Below are 24,382 nucleotides of genomic sequence, written 5' to 3'. Positions count from 1 at the left end.
AAGATTAAAACGCTAACTTAGACTTAGATAACCTGCATACTGACATTTTTATCATGTGTAATAACTGAGACACAGGACACATAACAGTCATTTTATTCATCTTATATAGAGAAAGCAGTAAAAGCTAAAAAATCAGCACTAAAATATCTATGGATTACAAGCTGTAGCTACTGTGATGCCGCTCACTGATCAGTGAAGTCCCATTTGATGCCTCAAACTGAGTATTTTGGCCAGAGGTCGAAGACTGCATGAAAAATTTAAGGTCATCACCTATTCAATAATGGTTGAAACACTTGACCGAGACGAAAAATGTTTACCGATGTCATAGACTGAACGAGAAGTCGGCTTGTTTTCTCATAGACCTCTATATAATCTCTTTGCAACCAGAGCGCATCTATCTTTTATATACAGTCTATGTTATCAACGTAGCACACTGCGATTACCAGCTGCTTTTGCAGATTTTGCATTCATGATTTAAGTGTAAGGTGAAAGAACTGTTTACAGTTTAGTTTAAGTGCTTTTAACTGGTATTTGTGCAATGCAAAACTCAAAAATTGGACTGAGAGGAGAGAGGGAGAGGACTGGCAACAGAATTGGGAGCAGTCCTGTTTGCAAATTACAGAACATGTGCACTTCTATCCATCCTCAACTGTGCATAATGAGGAAAAAAAAAACAATTATGTGTATTATCTGCCGATTCTGCCTCTGCTGACAAAAGTGATGAATTTCCTGGCGCCGTGTCTTCATACTTGAGACCAACACTGGCTTTGGTTTTTCCTCCTCGTTTGGAAAGTAGCTGATATGCTAGACTCATGATGACTGTTAAGCAATTATCGTCATTTTGAAGGCTTTTGTGAGGAACAGATGAATGACGATAAAAGAAAGTCTGTCTCCTTCCTCTCAGAGCCAAAGAGGCTGGCTGTGCATTAGCAAGTCTTCTAGCGGTGAATAATCTGAATAGGCTTTCCCACTCAGAGGAGCCGGCGCAGCAGCTTAGAATTTCATTTACATTCATTTCAGCAGAAAGTTTCAGCAGCGCACAGTTAAAAGTCTAAAGGCGCTTTAGTCCCGTTGAGGAGAACATATGGAGAGAAAATGGTGTGAGTTTCCCCCCGACGGGACAGACTGGGGCAGACTTCTAAATGAGGTCAGACTTCACGGTGGGATTCTTCTCTGCTGCAGATGCCTCGAGCTGCATCCTTGTTTAAGCATCCATTATGGAAGCACAAACTGAGCCATATGTTGCTTTTTGCTGGTTTTGTGACACTTACAAAAACACATATACTGCAATACTAAAACAAAGCAAATAAACAGAAAGTGTTTGGATCAATCAAGTGCAAAACTAAAAAAAAAATCACCAGTTTCTTGCATATAAGAGCAAGTCAAACACTGCTGTTGCCCTACCAGCAGAGGTGCTGCGTGGCACCACAGGGAGTGGGTCGGAGGCCCCATCCACTTTAGGGGTGAAGCCAGGCACCACAGCTGTGGCTGTGCCGATCTCTCGCAGCAGGCTGCTAACCCCCTGAGTGGACTCTTTCCACAGGCTGCCGATGCCCTGCGTGGACTCCTTGAGGAGGTGCGACACTGAGGACCCTCCGCGTGTTACGGCGCCGTTCAGGTCGCTGTTGTCAATGTTGATGGCAAACAGAATGGAGTTCAAACCTGAGCACAGCAGATGGAGAGAGAAGGAAGTGAAATGTACTTTAGTTCCACTAGAACACATGAAGCTTTTGAACTTTCTTTGTGCTTGCTAAGTATTTCTGGGTGCACACACCAAATCTGCCCGAGATGTAAAAAAGAAGAAGAAGAAGAAGAAGAGAGGAGAAATGCTCTGGCACAAGATCAGTGGTTTACATTCTAAATAATTTTATGGTTTGTTTTCATCCGAGTTGTGCTCATCAATAGTTCAACAGCACCAGTGCGCCCATTAACATAAATGGGGTCGGAGCTTAAACTGTCAGCAAAAACCCACTCATGCTTAACAAGTAAAGTGCAAAGTCAGTCAGTTTCCTGTGTTTTACAGCGGCTCCGTTTGTGTGAAGTCATTTCAGAGAGACTGAGTGTGGTTAGTAACACACGAGAACACAACATTTAAAGACTAAAAATGCAGCCATAAGTTGGCTGAATTTAAATCTTCCAGTGTGTAAATTCTAATAATGGGGCAACAAATATAGCCCAGCAAAAGGACCATATTTTAAAAGGGAATTTTAAACCTCGGGCTTAGTTGTATGAGAGGGGCCACAGAAGAAGCTGAAAAACGAAACCAGTGTGGAAATGCAGCAAACTGCACGTCCTAGAGTGGAGTTTTATTTTATGAGTCTCCAACAATCTGAATGCCGGATGGGAGCTGACATGGACATCCGTAGCTCCCTGGCTGCCTGTTAGGCATTATCTGAGTCGCTGAGCTGACCTTTTTAACCTTGTTTATCAGACATAATATGCCCTGCTGTGTGGCTAATTACACCAACAGGCCATCCAACAAGTTGGTGCTTTGTTTTAAGCTGTGGTGAAATGTATGCAGATGTGTTTGGGCTATGCAGGCATACAGTCTGTGGATGCATTCAAGCTACCTAGAGCCTTCTGTCTGCAACTAAATAGCTTTAGCCAAAATGCTAATATTCAGGTGGCAGTAAAGAGGCTACTGTCTGATGTCAGAGTGGCTACATCCAGCTTTAACAGTTTGAGTTGCTTCCACTTATGTTACTTAAGCTTAACTTATAACCAACTCATAAAGCACTGTGCAAAAGTCTTGCACCACTCCTCATTTCTTTATATTTTGCTTGAAAAAATAATTTTTACAATTATCATGAGCATGAAAATGAAAACTTGGTATGATCACCTTTATTGTTAAATGGAGCAAACTAATACTGAGCAGAACAGTACAGCTTATTGGTCTTCTGGAATAGTTCTCCAGGCTTCTTAAAGGACATTCAAAGCTCTTCTTTGGATGTTGGCTGCCTTTTGTTCTGTTCTCTGTCAAGAGATGTTTAGGCCCGGGCTCTGGGGAGGCCAATCCATGGCTGATAGTGTCCTGTTATGCGTTTTTCTATCCGGGTATGCTTTATATGTACTGGAGGTGTGTTTGAAATCATGTTCATGCTGAAAAATGAAGCTGTTACCAATCAGATGCTTGTGAAATGATGACGTATGGCTGATCAAAAATCCGATTACAAGAACTTCCTGGGTGACTCGAGACTTTTGCACAGTGCTGAAAGTCTGTATTAAAGTTTGAACCCTATACTCTCCTGCTGTGTCAGCAAGCTGTTTAGTGTGTTTACCACCAATAATTTAATGCCAAAACACAAGCTCACCTGCAGCCATGGTGGGAAGCATACTAGCTCTCTCTTCATCAAGCACAAAAGCCCAGTCTTCATAGTAAGATCTAGAAAACACAAAAGATCTATAAACAAGCGAAAAAGAAAGAAAAAATCCCACCTAGCTGAGAAAATGTGTGCGGAGCATAACTGACGAGGGGGCTTGTCACTAACCCGAGACGGGGGCGGTCAGCCAGCAACGTGTGCAGGTAGCGCTCCAGCGAGTGCTCATTGAGGGCGCAGCGCAGCCAGGCACGACCTCGGCCGAGCTCTGAGGAGATCTGGCGCAGGGAGTAAAACCGCTGGAGCTCGTGGCGGTTCAGGTGCTCCTTCACGTAGAACCAGAAAGTCAACTCTAGCGAGCGGGACAAAAGGAAAGAGGAAGAATAAGCTCCACCTCCATTGTGAAAAACAACTGCTCTGGAGTTAAGTAAGAGTTCAAAAGGGCAGAAAAGAAGCTGCAAAAGACTCTCTCAGCACATCCCCCCTCTCATTAACAGAAGAGGGGACCCTTCACGCACCACTCACACAGCTCCATCCCGACCGTCTCCATCCTTTGTTCTCTCCTCAGAACTCAAACTAGGTCTGTTTTAATGTTGTGTTTTCTGAGGTGTGGTAATTAATAGGGATGAGCGTTATGCTGCTGGTTTGCATACAATCACCATGTGACCTCAGAGAAAATTGAAACTCTGGCTATTATTGTATTTCTAGCATTGTCAGAGGCCCTAGCTTCATTAGTAAGCTCTAAATCCTCAGGTTCAGGCACAATCCTGTCTTCTAACTGCCTGTGAAATACAGAAAAGCATTGCATATGGTAATAGATATACATGACAGAAGTCACGCATTTGTCCTCAATAGCAACACTGTCTTAATATTCCACAGAATAAGCTGTGTGGTTGTAGTTTTTAAGGATACCTTCCGCAAGTCTGCTTATCCAAGGTCACAGAGGGCTAAAGTGAAGTTTCTGCTCCACTTTTCAACTCTAAACCCACAATTTCACAGCCGTACGGGAACCTGGCGTACCTGTTTCAGTCTTGCTGCTGAAGCCTGCGGCCTGTTTGAGAGCGGCAGCTGTGAGGGCCAGACCTCTGCTCTTCCTCAGACCGTGCTGCAGCACCGCTTCAAACTGTGCGCACAGACAGATCACCCTGCAGAGACAAAGACAGGTTAGGATAACATGAAGACAAGCGGGTGGGGGTGTCGCCTAATAGTCAGAACAGCCCAGTTCACCCTGCTGTGCTTTTTATGCTGCACTGGAAATGTTGCTTTGGCTGTACATTCAGATGAAACTACAACTAATCCATGTTAATGTTAATGTTCAATTAACTGAGTGCATCACATATCAAATGATTCTCCTAATGCAGATAGTCTGAAAGGCCTGAGGTTAAACCCAGCTTCACTTTATGGGATTTGGCCTCACATTTGAATCTCATAAATCTACTATAGATATAAGATTTCTCTCATACAAGACTGCAGTAGCTCTCACACGCCTTCTCTGGATGACCTCCAGGCTCTGTTTGTGTATCCCTTTTCTACTGAGCTCTCCAAGACCCTAATGTGGCAGCTTTACCTGAGGTTATCTCTGCAGCTTCAACTCTCCGCCCTTTTAGCTCCTGAACTTTCTGAGCTTTAGTGTCCGAGAATGAGAGAAAGCGACATTCCCTTGTGTCCCATGTTTGCGCTACGCACCTATACTGAATGTACTCCGACTATGTGTTTTTCTGTTTTGTTAGTTCTGCCAGAGGCAAAGTTCTCTGTAAGCAGAGGCCCTCTCGCTGGATTGTGGAGGCCATCTGCCGAGCAGGGGCACGGTAACATCACAGTTTTACATTTAAAGCGCCGTTTGTGCTGCAACCAGCTGGTCACTGCCACACACTTTTTCCAGCTCTACTATTATGATGTGATGACGGGGAGGGGGGTCCTTTTCTGCTGGGTATACCATGCATCACGGTACTGGTCGCCAACTTTAAGATGAACTGAGGAGAGGTGGAAAACTATACTGTGGACCATACAGTAAAAACAAATTCCTTTTGGAAGTCGTGGCTACAGCATCCTCTGACCTAGAGAGGAGACAGGTCATTCATCCTACTACTAGCACGCAGTTTTAAAAACAGGTGCATTAGTGCCACTAACCAGTCTTTTATAAATGCTCTTCATCTACAAGGCGGACATAATATTGAATCTTAAAAACCAGTACTCAGAGCTGAAAATGAGATCTGAGCAGCACAGAACATGAATCAATAGTATTCTCTCTCAGCGTGAAGCTCTAATGAAACAAAGTTGGTACATCATTTTTCTTACATAGCCACCATTAACATCACAAAGGAGAACATTCTCACTGCTCGGATATGATGGAAAGTCTGCTAAAGCTCTCAGACCGAAAACAACAACAACAAAAAACAACAATTAATTGCTGTTTAGAAAGTAACCCTCAAAGCTGGGCGTACAGCCAGATCGCTGCACTGAAAAAGCTGGAGGTAGCGCGAGCACATACTGGAGCCTAAAGCACTACATCATCTATGACCTGGAGCTCCACACGTAAAACAAAGCACCTTTTAGAATGATAAATAACCATCGTGATAAAGCAAAAGAATTTCTGGGTAACAGGCAGCTCCTCTTACCTGCTGTCTGAGTCTGTGGCGATCTCCTTTCTTCCTCCAAAGCGGATTTGGCACTGGGAAGATATGAGGAAATTGCTTTTTTTTTCTTCATGTATGTCTGCTAAGTTAAAAAAGTCTAACAGCACTTTTCAAAGCCTTAAATTGCAGATCGGGTCCTCCTTTAGTCCTCTACGGACACTACAGAGGGTATCTGTGCTACATCTCCTGGCCTGTGGTTACAAGGTTACAGACAAAATAAAGGAATTACAGAAAATGATTTAAAGGTCAAACTGTGTTTCTGATCTGACCTTCAAGAATTAACTGTAGGGGCTTGGCTGGTGCTGCAAACCTGAGAAGGAAGCTTGTCTGACTGGCAGCACTGGTCTCAGTTTTGATATTTACATTTGACACAGTGTCAGAGTCCAGCCCAGCTCCGATACCGTACATGCAGTTTCATCTTCCCTCAAAGCATCAAGCCAAACCCGATCCAGTAGAATAAGAGTTAAGGGGTTTTTTTCTCCTCGGACGTTAAAAAGTATCCTGTGTCAAAATGAGTTGAAACACTCTGTAAGGTATAGATAAAAATCGAAAAACACTCCGCACCCATTTCGGAATTGAGAGCAGCAGCTGCTGTGTAGACAGTGAAACAGTATATTTCATTTCCATATATTTGCTTAATGTGGGACTTCAGCTGCTAAACGGACATGTTTTAAATGCAACCACACTGTGCAGCCCTGCTGTTATGAGACAGGGAGGACGTGATCTGGCACTGTCAGTCAAACAGGTACGGCCTTCTCTGGCAAAGACCTCGCCCGGACGGCACCATATGTGGCACCAAATAAAATAAGGAATAACTATGAACAGGGTGGAGAAGCTTCCTACATCTTCACTTATGAAAGACACCGATCATTTTAGTCACACTAGAGTAAAAACAGAACAAAAATAGAGCACATTTGTGAGAGTTTTTCAGTCTTTTATTGGTCCTGTGCCAGCTTTTTGAAACTGATTCCTGGCATTTAATACAAAACGTGTACTAGGGCTGTTCGATATAACGATATATATCGGATGACGATATAAAAACATCTATCGTTTCATTTTACGCTATCGTTTGTTTCCTGGTGTTGCAAAATAAACTGTTTACGGCAATATTTTTTCATCGTTTTGATGGTCACTGTAGTGGCTATATTAACTTCTTAAAGTTCTCTCTTTCTCTTATATTTAATATAACCACACTACAGACGGACAAGCGCCTGTTTTTATGCGTTGTCGTTAGCAACAAGGATGGTAACATCGGTGTCCGCTTGTTTATGTTCCACATAAACCTTTCACAATAAAGCTCAAGATCCTGTTGAGACTTTTCAAAATAAACGGAATCACGTGAAAGAGCAGATTATTTACGGATGAGAAGTAAAAAAGAGCCGCCAGGTGCTAAAAAATAAACCTCAGACTCAAACGTTAGAACAGGCTTTTCCCTGCAGCACGCCGTGTAATAAATACTCACAAAGAAAACAGCGGCCTTTACAACTTATGTCTAAAAATGTATCGTTTCATGCATCTGTTAAAACACTCGACTCCAGCTACATGACGCGCAGCTGGAAACACTTCCCGCAAGACGAGCTGCCCGAGATTCACAGAATTTACAGAAAATGTTACATTTTTGTGATTTATATCGTTATCAGGACGATAAAATTCCTATATCGGGATATGAGATTTTGGTCATATCGCACAGCCCTAACGTGTACCGTAGTTTTCGGGTCATAAGCCACTACTTTTTCCCCACACTGTGAACACTGCGGCTTATACTGACGTGCAGCTAATGCATTTTTTTTTTCATGCAGCCAAAAACATTTTGCCTGGTAACAGTAGACCAATAAAATTGATAAGTAGTATATATTCGGTATATATTTTTACCGGTTGTTAAGAGATGTTGTAATGTTGTTTGTGCACTGTTCCGTAAAAAAACCATAAGCAACGTAATTTGTGTGTTACTGATACGTATGTATACTTAAAGGTAGCGCTGTTCGAGGAAAAAAAGCATTTGCAGTATGTATTTTTGTATGTTAGCATAACGTTTATGTTACCTTACGGATTAAATTAAACATTAAAAAGCCTCACGTGTAATATTTCTGTGTAAATATCTCATATTACAAGTGAAACGCATACAGCTTAAAATCGGGTGCGGCCTGTACAAGTACAAAATTGATTTTCTTTCTAAAATTAGAGCATGCAGCTTTTTATCAGGTGCGCTCTGTAGTCCGGGAATTACGGTATATATTTTTTCATGTTTTTCAACTACTTTCAATTAAGCATCCTAGGTTTGACTCTGTCTTTATTCATATTTTACAAACAACCGCAGCTTTTTTGGAATGGGGTTTGTATTCATGGTCATTGTGTTCTTTTAGGTAGGACTCTACCCATGTTTTTAACTTTGTTCTACAGAATATTGGGTTACAGAGGCCGTCAACAGAACTCGGTTTTACTTCCTCCATTGTGTTTATAGAAAGGGAGATAGAAGGAACTGTAACAAATTCAGTCACCACAAAAATGTTGACCGGGAATTTAAAAAAAGCCTGTTCCAAAGAAAAGATCACTCACAACTAGTCACACATTTAATGTGAGCTGATTTCCTGACCATAAAAGCAGAGGCTTAAAATTATTAAACCTCGCTCAGTCTATGTGGACTGCAGCACTGATGATAATTTCTCGTCTCCAGCATAAAGAACGTCCAGATAACCGGTAGCTCACCTGCTTCACAGCATCCAGCAGCCTCTCCAGGAGGTTCTGCCTCTTTGTATCAGTCTGCTGGGTGCCTGCGGAGGGTAACACAAACAAAAACAAGAGGAATGAGGAAAATGACGTTGCCACAGATTAAATTTCCCATCATTTATCGTTACTCCATTCATTATTCATGACAATGAAGAAGGAAATGAAGTTGTGTGGCAAGTAATGGCTGCTCGGAATCAACATAAATAATCAAAACTGACTGCGAAGTTCTGCGTTTAAGGACTGCTGAGCTCCAACTGCGACAGGAAGCGCCTATGGACGTTAATATTACAGGGTACTGTGAGGATTCTTTAACCTCTAGAAGCACTGTGGAACAATGTTTTATATTAACATTTTATGGGCTGAGTGAATTATCCAGAAAAAAATAGCAGACGAATCAACATTAGTAATCATTAACCCTGCAGCCCAGACAGCATATTCACAATGGCAATGATGATGCTCCTTGTCTCAAAGGTTTTAAGTCATCGAAGAGCTGCCAACCCACTGGAGCAGCTCCCCGGTCATGTGTTTCCTCTGGAGCACCTGTGAGTTTGCAAAGGGACTTAAGTTACTTTCATCCACCAGCTTGTTTACCTGTGAATTTAGGCCAGGAGCTTGTTAAACACACACCTCTTACCATAAGCTTCAAGGCTTTCCAGAGACTTCAAGCATACTTCCCTCATATAAAAACTATTAGGTGCTTTCCAGCTTTCAGTCACAGTTGGCCTAAGCATTATGGGGTTTCCAGTTGTTTACACACTGGAAACATTTGCAAAAATAAGACCGTTTTAACACTTTCATTCCTGAGAAACCCCACTTACATTGTGCGGAACTGCTTCGTTTTCCTGGAGCATTCTTGACCTCGATCTATCGTTTCAACAAAGCTAGCAAAAAGGGGGGAAAGCCATGTGTCGAACAATATCAGACATTATGGAAACCAACTAAAAGGCCCCCAAATGAAACTTAGAAAGTCTCGCCAAGTTTCTGAGCAATCTCCTGCAGGCGTGATTTGACATGTTGTGATTTTATGGGTAAGAAACAGAAAGCAGTGAAACAGCAAATCTTACCGTTCATCCTTATAAACAGACTCCAGTAGCATCCAAGCTAAACACTTCCCCACTGATACCATTCATCCCTTGATGTCGCCTTTAATCACAAGAGGCTAGCGATGCACCGGGACCATGCTGTCTCTTTGGCCGAGCCGGACCCACCCAAGGGCGGCGTGAGGACTGATGCTTAGTCGGTGAACAGCGAGGCCTGCCGGTAAGCTGCAGAGCTGTGAGTCTACCACTCTGACATGTAGGAGTTGCACACAGCCAAATACACGGGTAAAGTGCGACAAGCACGAACCGGAGTGTGTTTTCTAACCAGCTACAGGACGGGTCTAAGGTGTGTTGGGCCGTTTCGGACAGAAACGGACTGTTTTCGGTTTGCTGCCTGCGACACTGCGAAAAAGGGAAACGGAGGACTGACATAGCAGCGCCAGGGTCACATGACAAAACACACAGTCGTCATATGACGGCTAAGCGGAAGTGGGAGTTGTAGTCTTTTGTAATATAACTCTAGCGTTTGAAACAGAAGTAAAAAGCATTAAATATTTTATCTGAAATCAAAAGTGTAGAAAACGTTTTACACCAGCCCTGCCACAAGGGTGCACAAGCTGGTTTTCCCCCAGAGATGTCCCTAATTCAATTCAGTTTTAATTATATAGCCCCAAATCACAACAATGGTTGTAGGGTAAAGACCCCATAATAATACAGAGAAAATCCCAACAGTCATATGTATCCCCTATGAGCAAGCACCTGGCGACAGTGGGAAGGAAAAACTCCCTTTTAACAGGATGTTAACATGCAGCAGAAGCAAGTTCAGGTTTGGGTGGGGTCCGTGTTAACAATGGCTGCTTCAGGTGCTGTTGGCCAACAAGGTGCCTGCAGAAACTAGTCCACCGCAGGATCATAAGGTCACATGAAAAAGGAAAAGTTTTCAGAGGGTAGTTTTCAAGCTAAAGCTCAGCCAAAATCAGTTCGTGCAAGAAAGCAATGATCTCAAACACAGCAGCAAATCTACAACAGAACGGCTGGAAAACTAAATAATGAATGTGCTCCAATGACCCAGTTATTTCAGTCCAGACCTCAGCACCCCTGAAATGCTGTGGTGCCACCTTAAGAGTGCCGTGCATTAATGAAAACTCCTCCAGTGTGACAGCCTCATAAAGCAATACAGAAAACAGTTGCTTCATGTAATCGCTGATAAAACTGGTTCTACAAGTTATCGAATCATTGGGCGCACATAAAACTTTCTTTTTCACATGACTGTAAAATAGATCTCTTACGACAAGAATAACCAACTAAAGCTTTAAAATAAGTGGTATGGAGTCCAAAGAACAATATCTATACCCGTAATGCAGTGGGGTATAAGCAAAAGAAAATGGTTTATTGTACTTGGTTAAATTGTGTGCAAAAAGGGTGCCATGATTAAATTGTGTTCATCCAACAACAGATTTTTTTGAGTGTACTAACAGCAGTAGGAGAAAACACGAAAACATAGAAATACTTGAATAAAGTAAGAGTACATTAATAATGCACTTTAATAAAGTACATTCGATCACCACATCCTGTGGTGCTCTACTTTGCAAGGTTAACAGTAACCTTGTTTCTAGTTTAAACTGCTGCATTTGTATCAGCTGACATCAACTAAGCACATACTGTAAATACCCAGGTGTTTGTAGAATGAATAAACAGTTAAACTGCTATGTAAACTGGCATCTAAAAAGTATCAAGCAAAACTGATGATTGAATATGAGACTTACCTGAGGACAGCACTGGGGAGAGATGAAAATTCCACATAGCCACTTATTGCAGGCCATGCAGTGTCAGGTGGAGCAAATGCTGTATGCAGTCTTGTGAACACGAGTCATGTGAAAGAATTTACAGATTTTATGTATGCACGGCTAAAAAGTCTGAAGGACCTGATGTAATGATCAACTTCAGCTGTCATAAAAAAACTACTCTTGCATGTTTGACATTCAGCCTGCAACAAAGGTTCACAATGATAGACTTTCATGGTTCTATGACTCAGAAGACTCCATAACTGCATTTATCTTTGACTGTGCCTATTATATGTTTTATAGCAAATCAGGGTATGTGTTTAGGCAGGTGGACAGAGAGTCTGGGACAATAACATGGCAAAACGAGCACCAACATACTAATTTATGGTATTACTACTTGTGTATGATTAACATGATATCAGTATTATTATTATTATTTGATTTAACATGGGTGGTTCAGAGTTTAGCACCCTGAAATTCATACTTTGAACAGAGTTTATGAGCTCACAGCTGGTCCTGGACCAAAAGATAACTGGGAGTCGAAACACTGGGAGGTGATCGCTGTAGGTTTTTTGGATAAAGGAGGAGGTGTTGGTGGCATTTAACAGCTCTCCAGCCCAGTCATTTACTCTGGGCTTTGTTTTTTATCCAAGAAGAGGTAAATCTTCAGTCATGTCTGAAGTAGATCTTCGAGCTAACAAAACTCAAGTAGAATCGCTTACAAAATAAGATATTGGCAATGTAAAAAGTTACTGGAAACCTACGCTCATGTCCAACTCAGTATTTTTTTTTCACAGTTAAAAGAAAAAAACATCTTCTTTGTCTTATACTGAGCCTTAGTGCAGCTTTTCACACCATCCTCTAAAAGAAGCTGTTTTAGCTCCCTCCCTTTAAGTCTTCTTTCTTCTGATTGGCTCGTCCAAATAAAAAAAAGTTCTAAACAGCAGGTTTGTCCTCACAGCCATTACTCAAATGACCATATTAAAGATGTTTTTAGCCAGTAGTAGAAAGAAAAGAAAGAAACACACCTGATATCGAGCATTCAGAGCACCTTTTCTTTTGCTCATAGTGATAACTTGTCCGTATGCTCAGCAACCTTTTTCAAACTTTGGGTATGTTTAATGTAAGCATCTGCAGACGTTTACAAAATTGTTGGTACCCTTCGGTAAATGAAAGAAAAACTCACAATGGTCACAGAAATAACTTTAATCTGACTAAAGTAATAATAAATAAAAATTCTATAAATCTTAACCAGTAAAAGTCAGACATTGCTTTTCAACCATGCGTCAACTGAATTATTTAAAAAATAAATGCATGAAACAGGCCTGGACACAAATGATGGTACCCCTAGAAAAGAATGAAAATAATGTGTCCAGTAATCAGCATCACAGGTGTCTAAAATCTTGTAATCAGTCAGTGGGCCTATATATAGGACTCCAGATAGTCACTGTGTTGTTTGGTGACATGGTGTGTACCACACTTAACATGGACCAGAGGAAGCAAAGGAAAGAGTTGTCTCAGGTGATTAGAAAGAAAATCATAAAATCAAAATCATAAATCATCCAAGCAGCTAGATGTTCCTGTGACTACAGTTGCACATGTCATTCAGAAATTTAAGATCTGCAGGAGGAAAATTGATGACAGATCAAAGAGACGGATAATCCGAATGGTAACAAAAGAGCCCAGAAAGACTTCTAAAGAGATCAAAGCTGAACTTCATGCTCAACGAACATCAGTGTTAGTTCACACCATCTGTTGTTGTTTGAGCCAAAGTAGGCTACATGGGAGACGACCGAGGAGGACACCATTGTTGAAAACAAATCATAAAAAAGCCAGACTGGAATATGCCAAACTACAGTTGACAAGCCACAGAGCTTCTGGGAGAATGTCCTGTGGACAGATGAGACAAAAATTGAACTTTTTGCCAAGGCACATCAGCTCTATATTCACTGACGGAAAAATGAAGCATATCAAGAAAAGAACACTGTCCCAAATGTGAAACATGGAGGAGGCTCGGTTATGTTCTGGGGCTGCTTTGCAGCACAGGGTGTCTTGAATCTGTGCGGGGTACAATGAAATCTCAAGATTATCAAAGGATTCTAGAGAGAAATTTGCTGGCCAGTGTCAGAAAGCTTGGTCTCAGTTGCAGGTCATGGGTCTTACAACAGGACAATGACCCAAAACAAGCAGCTAAAAACACCCAAGAATGGCTAAGAGGAAAACATTGGACTATTTTAAAGTGGCCTTCTATGATCCCTGACCTCAATCCTGTTGCGCATCTTTGGAAGGAGCTGAAACATGCAGTCTGGAAAAGGTGCCCTTCAAACCTAAACAACTGGAGCAGTTTGCTCATGAGGAGTGGGCCAAAATACCTGCTGAGAGTTGCAGAAGTCTCACTGACAGTTACAGGATTCGTTTGGTTGCAGTGATTGGCTCAAAAGGTTGTGCAACAAAATATATAAAAGTTGTGGGTAACATCATTTTTGTCCAGGCCTGTTTCATGCATTTATTTTTTTTTAAATAATTCAGTTGAAGCATGGTTGAAAAAGCAATGTCTGACTTTCACTGGTTAAGATTTATAGAATTTTTATTTATTATTACTTTTGTCAGATTAAAGTTATTTCTGTGACCATTGTGAGTTTTTCTTTCATTGACCGAAGGGTACCAACAATTTTGTCCACGTCTGTACTACTGTAACTGTAACATACGAAAAAAAATGTGGAAAGTCATAATAAGTCGTCTTATATTTGTAACAAAACCTTCTTTGACAGAAGGTCAGACCTGCACAATGTTAAAGAATTTGTGTACCTTCATAACTGCAAGGCTTCAGTTGAACCACACTCTGGGCTGAATCGCTTTCTTGGGGTCATCCCGTCACATGGTTTATTGATTTATTGTCTGTGCCTCTATAAAAGGTCTAAGTTCTTAGTTTGAAGCCAATCTGTGATAGATTTTATTTACCATGTAGGGCCATTGATTGTTGCAACACATATAAGCACACAGGGGGACCTGAAACCAGACAGCTGGTAGCAAATAGCTGAATGATCTAAACTTAGCTTGACTTATCACTTTCATGACGCATAAACAAGCATGGAACTTTCCTGTGTCATCAAAACTACAATGTGTTTATTTTGGGTGACGACATTGAAGCTTTTTTAACATAAAATATTAATTTGAGTAAATGTTATAAATTTAACTTGTTACAAAAACCATAAAAACCACACATCATTCCTCTGATCGTGTTTAGCACACTTCTACTGCCGTTCTTTTACAATAAAAGGCTGTCCGTAACACATTTATCAATATACCTTTTCATTTTCTATTTACAGTCAAAATCTGTGACGCGAATAATATCAGAAATAGTGATAAGTGAGGAGGCTGTTGTCTCTTAATCGGTGTCATGTAAAAACACTGTTATAGTGTGCAAAGTTTGCATCTTATCAGCAAGGTACAATCATGTGGCTCTTGTCAGGGCAGCACTTCATTGTTACCTAATCATTAGTTGTGCATGTTGGTAGAGCAAACACAAAATCCTTTTCAACAAAAGGCAAATATAATGATCGCAGTCCGTGTCTCTGTGTTCTGCCGTGGAGCAGCTCACACTGACAGTGTCTCTCTCACAAATTCGTTTGAAGTAGAAGCCAGGGTGCCGTCGTAGATTGTAGAGAGCGACACATCTGCACCGGCGTTTACAACTCCGTTGTCGGCCGGGGGGCCCTGTCTAACCAGCCTGCCGCTCTTTCTGAAGGAGTTCCTGATCCCGCTGGCGAGGCGATCAGACAAGCGCCTCACCGCCCGGCTCAGTCCACGGTTCTTCTGCTTCGTCAAGCCCACGTCGTCCTCCAGCTCCTCCGGCGGCACGTCGATGTTCCCCGTGTACCAGAACACCCACCAGATCAGGCTGAGGAAGAGGATAATGGCCCCGCCGTAGACAAACAGATCGTGGATAACCAGTCCTCCAAACACCCCAATCATTATAATCAAGACACCGAGTATGTCGTGGGCCACTGCGAACCAAAATGAGCACTTGCAGCGGCCAACTCCTCCGTACCTCTTCTCCATGATGGGCTCCACCTGTACAGGTGTTGACATGATAACTTATCCAAAGAGTTTATCCAGACGTGGAAGAAAATCCAAAGCGACTAACTTTAGCAGCCGGTGTAAAAGCAAAGACAATCAAGTCTGATCCTCGCTGAGAGAAACATAAAACAACCTGCTGTGACACGGTCAAAGTACAGTGTACTCAGGCCATTATCAGCAAGAGCCACACCAGCTTGACTGTACTGGATGTGTCAGAGCACTATAAAGAGCATTTAATAGCATTTTATCTTTGACATCATCAAGTCTTTTCCATCTTCTGCTCAAGCCCCCTGGCTGATCCGTTTCCGCCTTTCCTTCTCTTTCAGAATGGGGACCCACACCAGCCCCATCGCCACAAACATCAGCCCTAAAGACAGGCAGGCCGAGGCTACAGAGCGGGACGCTTCAGTCACCCCTGAGTACTGGAGCAGTAAAAGTACTGCGCCTGCTACAGACATCAGAGATCCCATCACAATCATGATGATAGGTTTGTGGAGGTAAGCACGGCCCGGGCCTTCAGCAGCTGCTGGCTGTGTGTCTGGGTACAACCGCTGGCTCCCAAAGTCACCCGAAAAAGAAGTTTCCATAGTTGAAACAAAGCCTTGTACCTTTGATGTACAGAGAAGGGAGATGATAGCAAGTGGACCTCAACAGGACACCGATTGTCTTCTTTAAATCAGTCCCGAGCCGTTCTGTTCATTCTCTCAGTCCATGCAGACATCTGTCAAGAATGCAGCACCTCCCAAAAGTCACATGAAAGAGTTGTATCATCTGCACGATGACCAAGTGTGTGACTGCCTGATGCATCTCTTAATCTGCTGCTCAGTAACCCGTGAACACGCTGTAATTCCAGATGGGCCACCACACCCACACAGCTGAGTGAGGACAGACAGTCGCAGCCCACCTGATGACAACAATGTCATCACCTCTCATTAGCTTGCTGTCAGGACGATCTTGTTACAGTACACTTCCTTTTTTTTTTTTTTTTTTTTAATATTTTTTTTAATATATATATTTTTTTTTTCCTTTTTTGCATGTTATGCCTTGACTTGTTGTGGCAGGTGAAGCTCCACTAAATAAATTCACCACATCCTTATTACGACTGGTTGCGTCTTTGTCTAAAATGCCTGCTGTGACCGACAAATAGGCAATAAGTTAATTTAATCAACAACTGCAAGCTTACCACACCACGTGTAGATGTGTGTACAGGTAGTAAATAATTAAGTAAGTATCTAAAGTAATTATCTAGTGAATTACAGTACACTTCCAAAACAAAGGCTGTCTATTCGAAAGCAGGGAAAAAACAACCCAAAACTGCTTATTGTCACAAGAATCAGATGGTGTGTAGAATGTTATGCATGCTTGCAGTTTCTGACATTATTATGTTGCAAAGAAATGCAGAGTTTCATATATTGGATATACTCCACCCTCTCCACTCTCTCTCTCTCTCTCTCACACACACACACAACGCACTATTACTTGCTGACAGCTGCTGCACAGGCTAGGTATTATAGGTATTATTCCCATTAACAATGGGGATGTCATCTGATACAGCTGGATGGCTTTGCAAGCACAGAGCCATATCCAGCACAAGCAAACAAGGCTAATACATGTTAGAGCAAACAACTGTTCATACATATAGATAGATAGATAGTCTGTATAAATCCTCAACCATGTAAGCCACATGATTATTCCTTGCTGATGTACGAGCTAATCCTCCTTGATGTAAGGTGGATGGTGTTCCGGTCTCCTCTGAGACCCGAGTGAGCTCCTTGGACAGTCTGTGTAATTTGTGGCATAGATGCACTGATAAATCATGTCCCAGAGGTTCCCAAACAGAGTGCAGTTTAGCAGTGTAGTTGCCTATTCACAATTATTTTGCTGCCATTTGACCAACAAGTGCAGCTGTAAATAACAGGAGTAGCTGAAAATACTCATCTTTCCAGGCCTAAAAAAGCAGCATCTCATTATCTTCTCTAAATTGTTCACAGGATTACACATCAGGCTTCATCCACTGCTCGATTACTTTATGCATCTTTGCAAGTTTCCAAATATTAGAGAAATTGAAAAAAAAATCCACCTTTCAGAACTAATGAATGTCATAATAAAGAACTGTGATTCATTTACAATAAGCAAGGCTGTGCCTGCACGTGATAGCAAAAACATTCTGAATATGAGGTTGGCAAACAGTTAAATTCAAGTGTTTTATTCACATTGCTGCCTTATTATAGCTTTTAAATGGAGACTCGGGTTTGATAGGTTGAGCAACAATGTTTTTTTATAGTGGAGGAATTAATCCATTTTTGTGTGCACACTCCTCTACTTTCAGGAAGTCATTGTAATTGGGCAAATTAGCATCACTGTACATAAAATCTTCATTTTAACTTGTCATGAATCCTTTGAGGGCATTGAATCTGCTGACATCACGGAGCAGCGGGGTTTCTCGTTTGTGAGGTTACTGCCATTAGCGTCACGTTCAACAAGTAAAATGCACCAATAGATTGACTCACCTGCTGCACAATATTCCCCCCACAATTTTCAAAAACTCACCGAGTGCCTTTTTCAGCACATTTTGGATCGTTGTCAAAATTATACACTCATCAACATTTCCCACCAGCCAAACTACTCAAACACTGTTACTAGTGAAGTGTCTGTAATTGAACACTTGAATCTTAGCAGAAAATGGCTGTAAGCCTTCAACAACAAACTTTTAACATCTCCAATTGAAGCTGAATTTTATAATCCCATATTAATCATATAAATATAATTTGAATGCATTTCCATTTGTCAGTGGCAACAAGTAATCATATTAACCAACTACAGCCCTTAACCCTGTAATACCATGTGTATTGTATTTGAGCTTGTGTAATGTTTTCACCCACAAAACGTAAAAGAATTGCACATTTTTTTTGCAATAAATTGCATAAAAACCATTAGGTGCATTGACAACAGTACACATGAAAACTAATGCACCACACTTTAGCCCTGCATCAGGCGGTGACTGGTCCAGGACGTACCCCGCCTCCGCCCTATTGTAGCTGGGATAGGCTCCAGCCTCCGCTGCAACTCCTCCAGTTTCAAACACATTTAATGACAAAATATTTCAGCGTTCAGGTTTTATTACAACAGCACGTAACCCCAACACTGTATATGAAAACTGGGAATTGTGAGAGAATCTTTCACACGTTAGCTGCTTGATTAGGTCGAGTCCAAGGCACTGACACTGTATGATGACTCAGCACAAGATGGGCTTGAATCAAACACATGAGTAGTTTTGTCTCTGTCATCAAACAGTGACATTACATTCACAGAATACAACAAAACTAGAGGGAAAAAGAAGAACAGAGAAAAAAAAATAATTCAATGTCCACGTTAACGATCATTTCACTTTAGGTACTTTTCTTTTTACTTTGGAGTCGGTCTTCTTGATCAGTTTGCTCTGAGCTTTTGTTCCTTTCTTCAGCGCTGCGGGTTTGGGGGCTTTCTCCAGCTTCTTCTTTTTGGACGCCTTCTACAAAAAACAGAGGAAACGTTAACGATGCCAAAGAAAAACAAAACCTGAATCATCTGCTGAGGTTCCCTTCAACTCAAACAGCTGTGAAAAGTACTGACCTCCAGTTTAGGCTTTTTGACAGGGGTTTCTATGGGAACCAGCTGTGGGATTTCTTCCTCCTCTTCAGCTGCTGCTTTATTTTTCTTCACCTTCTTCACCTTCCTCTTGCCCTCTGCAGTAGCATCTGCTTGCTCTTTGTCCTCCGTCTTATTTTTCTTTGTGGATGCAGATTCCTGAAATGCACACAAACTTGTTACTTTTCCGAATGTTTCAACAAATGCAGCTTATACAAAAAAAATAATACATTTTGAGTGCTAACTTGTACTCACCTTGTCTTTAGGCGTCTGAGCTTGTTTAGACTCCAGGACAGAGAGATGGCCCAAGTCTGAGGTGTAGACAGGCAGAGCCACCGACGTTTGACTCTTAATGTGGATGAGTTTAATCACTGGTCCTTTCTGTAAAACAGCGATCAAATCAGACACGGCAAGAAAAACTTGCATCGATACATAAAAGAACGCTGTGCAACTTTTTGAATTCCAAACTGAAATTGCAAACTCTAAATAGTGTTGGACGATATACTCGATGTATCGTAAGTTTGTCCACGTACCATGGTTAAAATAGCTTTATCGTAACCATCGAGTATAGGTTGCCATGGAAATATTAAGCTGTCTGCACATAATTCACTGAGTTTTTTTTCTCCCACAAGCTGCGAATGCATCATTAATCCCCCCTCCCAACCGGAAAGTTTTCTACCCGGCACACTGCACTGAGCATGCGCGTTTATACACCATCAGAAAGGAGAAATATGGCGACGGCAGGCGATTCAGACTTGGATTTCACGAGGAGGACGTTAAACAAAATGCGGTAATTTGCAAATCATGCCGTTAAACTATTGCCGGAAAAGGTCGAAGAACCACAAAGTTATTCCACCAGCTGAAAAGTGATCCACTGCAAAATGAAAAATGTTTTAAACTCCACGTGTGAACGTCTCCCCGCACACCAAAGAAAACTTTAAATAAACCAGCTGTGACCCGACCTACGACTGCGATCGGCGAGAGAAAAACAGCACGGTAAGTTTAATTCCATGTTATTTTTTATCAAACAAAGTTATTTTGGTCTGAATCTGTGAGATCTCTACACGTGCCGTTTGCTTGGTTACGTAAAGTCAAGTGAGTTTGTAGCTTCCTTGTTTGTGTTTAGGCACATTTCACGACATTGCGTAACTGCGTTTTTAATAGTTTGCCGTTTTCGCTGTTCGATGGTTGTTGAAATGGTTTATTTGAGCTTTTAGCTGAGATTCGGATGTTTCTGTGGATCCACACACGCTGACTTCACTTAGGCTTAAACTGCAGCTCACTCCCTTTGTCCCCGGTGCTGGGGACACTGAGGCTCAGGACATATTGTGATATTTTATCGCGTATTGCAACATAGCCACAAAATAATCGGAATATTAGATTTTCCTCACATTGCCCAACCCTAACGCTGATCAGTGCCCATTTTGCTGCACAAAAATTGTGCCGTTTGATACCGAGAGGTGCGTTTTCTTCCATACACGAAACAATCAATTAACAACTGACTGCACGAAAGACCCGATCCCACTGAACGCATCATCCATCACGTTTAATCACAGGCAAAATAAAAACTGCTGAAGCCAATGAAACAAATCAGCTGTTATCTACATGCTATTATGACACGTACGACTCAAAACTCTTCATTTCTGCACCGAGATGCTGGATTTTTGTTTTTCTCACCAGTAGACTGGTGCTGGAACCAGTTGTGGGGACTTCCCTCCCACGCTAAAGAGGCAGAGCCTTACTGGGGATTTATGTTGCCATCACTTTGATGCAACTACAAAGCCTTCTAAAACTACTGCGGCTTCAAACTACTGTGATTTGCACATTTCTACACAGCTACTTTTCCTATCAGTGAGAGAATAACAATTACCATCTCAATATCAGGAATATTATTGAGAGCTGGCATAGATCAGCTCAGTCGGGGTGTGATAAGTCTAAAATCTAACAACCAAATGTAAAACAAAAAGTTCTCACCATGCGCAGTTTGGTGACCACTGTTTGCACGGCAGCCTCGATGTTTTCCGTCACCTCGTCTGCAGTCATGCCCGAGTGGGCAACACGTGCCATACTGCAACACAGGCAGAGTGCACGAAAACACAGTGTTACCAAACACACAGATCACAGCAGCAGTATATGAAGCACCAATGTGACTGTTTCTTATTTTTTAACCGAGTAAGATGCTAAACATTGTGTATCAAAGTTGTAGAGACAGGCTCCACAGAAAGAGGAGGTCCATCTGGATTTACTTTGAGTTTCTATAGCACCAGTCTGACCCGTATCGATTACAGAGAATCGACAAGGTTGTACTGAGGTGCAGTTAAGATCATCTGCTACCGAAGAGTTTTTAATAAAGGGGAATTTCTGCACAAAAAGCTGAAACCAGGGACACGTGAATAAATCTCACCAGCAGCAGCCCTTGTTGGTAACCTTCAGGCTGGTCCCCTGGATGACTCTCTCGATGTCTCTGGCCAGATGCTTGCTCTGCAGGTTCACGCACAGCGGCTCTCTGGAAAAGAAAGCAAAAGGGTAAGAATAGAACCGTCGCAGCTACACGACACCTTAAAGTCATTTGCAGCAAAGTATCCAAAACAGAGAAACGTTCAGAGAACACAAGTGGGGGTGAAAAATTGTGGGAATAAGGGGCTTTGCTTTCAATAATGTTTCAAATGACATTAAGCTCTTATCTTCTTTGGATACCTGGGTTTGCTCTTTTCTCCTCTGCTGCTGAATTTTTTTTAATGTGATAGTTTGTATTGCTTTGGCATGTTCTCCCTCCACGCTTCTTAGTGGCTTCTGTGGCTCAATGCTATATTTTCAAATCCAATTTCTTGCATTCATCCTCATACAGAAGCACGAGCAGCTGCATTGCCAAGGGCTCGGAGAATCACCTGCAGTGAGTTTCTGAGGAAGCCGACGCGAAAAGAGAGGCAAGTAACATGATTGGTCAATCTGTTTGTATTCCAAGACTCGACTGCATGCCAGGATGGCACAGCAAAGAGTGGAGGTGAGCCCACGACTTGCCACGGCCGGCCGTGGCGTTTGGGTACGATGCCACGACTGGCCAGTCTGCCAGAATGTTTGGGTGCGATGCCGCGACTTGCTACGACCTGCCGCGGCGTTTGGGAGTGATGCTGCAGCTTACCACGACTTGCTGCGGTGTTTGGGTGCAATGGTGCGACTGGCTACGACCTGCCGCGGCGTTTGGGAGTGATGTCGCGTTCAGGGGTGAGACTGGGACTTGCCACTGCATTTGAGAGGGATGCTGCAATCTGCCACAGTGTTTGGGAGTGATGCCGTAACTTGCCACGACCTGCCACTGCGTTTGACAGTGATGCCGCAAATTGCCAAGGTCTGCCGTGGCGTTTGGGGGTTATACTGCAATCTGCCACAGTGTTTGGGGGTGAGGCCGCGGTTTGCCAGTCTGCTGCTGCGTTTGGGGGTGATGTCATGACCTGGCATAAACCCATGAAGTAAAAAACCTTGTATATATAGTATAGTTTACAGTCAAACCGTAGTTCTTATTTTTCTAACACACACACTAAACAGGACAAACTGAAAAGCGCTCTCACTTTTTACTTTTGTAGAAATGTTTCCCGAGGTGCGATGGCAGCAGTCGGCGGATGCGGTCATCAGAAATGAACAGGTCAAAGTTTCCCAGCAGGCGGCGCTTGGCTTCGTATGGTTTGTACTCCGTCTTCAGGACCTTATACGGTATGATCTGCCACAGGCAAACACATCCCTGAATGTTTCTTACCACTGACAAGACGGTTTAAAGCAGAAAAATGTACACTCAGGATAGCAAAAAAAACAAAAAACCTTGCCCATGTCTACTTAGGAAAAATTCCCAAAAAGGTGGCAGTTAAGCCCTTCTTCCTTTATACCTACTCTGAGCAGCTTAAGTGGACTTGACTCCTCTTTGCCAGATTTCAATGAGGGTGGGAACATGATCATGGTTAGGATTAGGGTTGTGGGACTATAGTTATGGTTATTGTGTTAGGTGAGTGGTGTGATGTGATGGCTTTTCCATATGCTACTATGACCTCACACCAATATGATTGGTTGCTTGCAATGCTGAACCTGGACCAACATCAGTTTAGAACAGCGTACCTCTGATATGCCTTTGACACCTCTCTCCTGCAGAAGCTTCTTATAAAACCTCTGGGTCTGCTCTGAGGTCATGTTGGGCTCATCTCTGGTGAAGAGGCAAATCTCTTCTGTGTCTGACCGCTGGCCATGGGGCAAGGGACTGCGGATAACAAAAAGAAAACAAAAGAAACACAATGACTCTGGGGGAATGCCATTATCAACGAATTACTTTAAATTTGGAAAACATTTGCTGCGACGGAGGAACTAAAATTCAGTCGCCTGGGCTGCTCACATGCGTATGGTCTGCGCTTCTTTGGGTATCTTCCACAGGGTGAAGAGCAGGCTGATATGCTGAGTCTCATCCAGAAACGGGGCTTCACCACTAGCTTTGTTTTTTAGGAAGGCCTGCAGGGCCTGGACGGCCTTCTTTACCTGTCAGACACATTAAGTTAAGACACCGCAATACAAATGAGGCAGCTTAATACCTGAGCTAAAAGTTAGCATTTGCTAACGCCAAACGTGTTAGCATGTTGAAGAAGCTAGTTGGAACCAGCTGGCTCATTAGATACGTGGTAACAAACTTTATTAACAAGCAGCGTAACCCAAACATTCTAAAAACGACTAATTCAAACAAATCTGAAATCACAAATCAATCAAACTTTTACCTGCGATCGGTCCAGTAAAGCTTTCTCTGCCATTCTTCACACGTGGACCCCCCAAAAAACACCAGGGCGCATGCGTTGAGCGTCATGCTATGACGTAAAATATATGTGTACATAAAATCAATATCGGATTCCACCAACAAAAAGGCTCTCAAAACAATACATATATGTGGATTTTGGGGTGTATTTATATAATCATTATTATTTTTACCCCTGGTTATTTGTATTCATGTTCTATTCTTTTGTATATTTCATCTGTTTATATGTTTTATACTCATTGTTTGTTCAATAAAGTTCCTGTAAAAAACAAAACAAAAAACAAACATCTCACCTATGGAGACAGCTCAGGATGGACTAATCCTGTCTATCCTAATGAAAATCCTAGTCTGTGAAATGCTTCTAAAATATCTGCTGCCCTATTGG

At 42.2% G+C, this 24,382-nt stretch overlaps 4 protein-coding genes and 1 non-coding gene across 6 annotated transcripts in view; all 5 read right to left on the bottom strand.

Annotated features, from left to right (window-relative positions):
• snx29 (sorting nexin 29) overlaps positions 1 to 10,137 on the bottom strand; it is a 141,795-nt gene extending 131,658 nt beyond the window's left edge. Inside the window, exons 1-7 of the mRNA XM_085361258.1 lie at positions 9,745 to 10,137; positions 8,660 to 8,724; positions 5,936 to 5,988; positions 4,338 to 4,462; positions 3,489 to 3,669; positions 3,312 to 3,382; positions 1,405 to 1,662 (exon numbers count right to left, since the gene is read on the bottom strand). Coding sequence (XP_085217384.1) covers positions 1,405 to 1,662; positions 3,312 to 3,382; positions 3,489 to 3,669; positions 4,338 to 4,462; positions 5,936 to 5,988; positions 8,660 to 8,724; positions 9,745 to 9,751 — 760 coding nt within the window. The 5' untranslated portion in view covers positions 9,752 to 10,137. The remainder of the gene's footprint in view (positions 1 to 1,404; positions 1,663 to 3,311; positions 3,383 to 3,488; positions 3,670 to 4,337; positions 4,463 to 5,935; positions 5,989 to 8,659; positions 8,725 to 9,744) is intronic.
• Positions 10,138 to 14,851: 4,714 nt separating this feature from the next.
• On the bottom strand, positions 14,852 to 15,682 carry LOC146626338 (transmembrane protein 238-like). The gene has a single exon (XM_085360468.1). It carries the CDS (start codon positions 15,594 to 15,596, stop codon positions 15,102 to 15,104), a length of 495 nt encoding a protein of 164 aa, XP_085216594.1. The 5' UTR covers positions 15,597 to 15,682; the 3' UTR covers positions 14,852 to 15,101.
• A 183-nt stretch (positions 15,683 to 15,865) lies between these two features.
• pirt (phosphoinositide interacting regulator of transient receptor potential channels) lies at positions 15,866 to 16,171 on the bottom strand. The gene has a single exon (XM_085361804.1). The coding sequence runs from the start codon at positions 16,169 to 16,171 to the stop codon at positions 15,866 to 15,868; it is 306 nt and encodes a 101-aa protein (XP_085217930.1).
• Positions 16,172 to 18,699: 2,528 nt separating this feature from the next.
• Positions 18,700 to 24,024, bottom strand: rsl1d1 (ribosomal L1 domain containing 1). Of its 2 annotated transcripts, none has more exons than XM_085360465.1 (9): positions 23,963 to 24,024; positions 23,590 to 23,729; positions 23,319 to 23,457; positions 22,781 to 22,929; positions 21,616 to 21,717; positions 21,186 to 21,279; positions 19,467 to 19,592; positions 19,197 to 19,370; positions 18,700 to 19,095 (listed from the first exon to the last, which is right to left on the bottom strand). In XM_085360465.1, exons 1-9 carry the CDS (start codon positions 23,993 to 23,995, stop codon positions 18,964 to 18,966), a joined length of 1,089 nt encoding a protein of 362 aa, XP_085216591.1. In that variant the 5' UTR covers positions 23,996 to 24,024; the 3' UTR covers positions 18,700 to 18,963. The 2 variants fall into 2 exon arrangements, with proteins under 2 accessions (XP_085216591.1, XP_085216593.1); XM_085360467.1 differs by having other exon boundaries at positions 18,700 to 19,092.
• On the bottom strand, positions 21,399 to 21,526 carry LOC146626336 (small nucleolar RNA SNORA55). The gene has a single exon (XR_014906487.1). It is a non-coding gene; the product is annotated as a small nucleolar RNA SNORA55 (small nucleolar RNA).
• Positions 24,025 to 24,382: the final 358 nt, after the last annotated feature.

Source organism: Diplotaxodon limnothrissa, linkage group LG8 (assembly GCF_057381915.1).
Source record: "Diplotaxodon limnothrissa isolate DT_005_m linkage group LG8, D_limnothrissa_male_GT1.1, whole genome shotgun sequence".
Classification (NCBI taxonomy): Eukaryota; Metazoa; Chordata; class Actinopteri; order Cichliformes; family Cichlidae; genus Diplotaxodon; species Diplotaxodon limnothrissa.
Note: the sequence above shows the minus strand (reverse complement) of the source record. Positions and strands in the feature narration are given on the sequence as shown.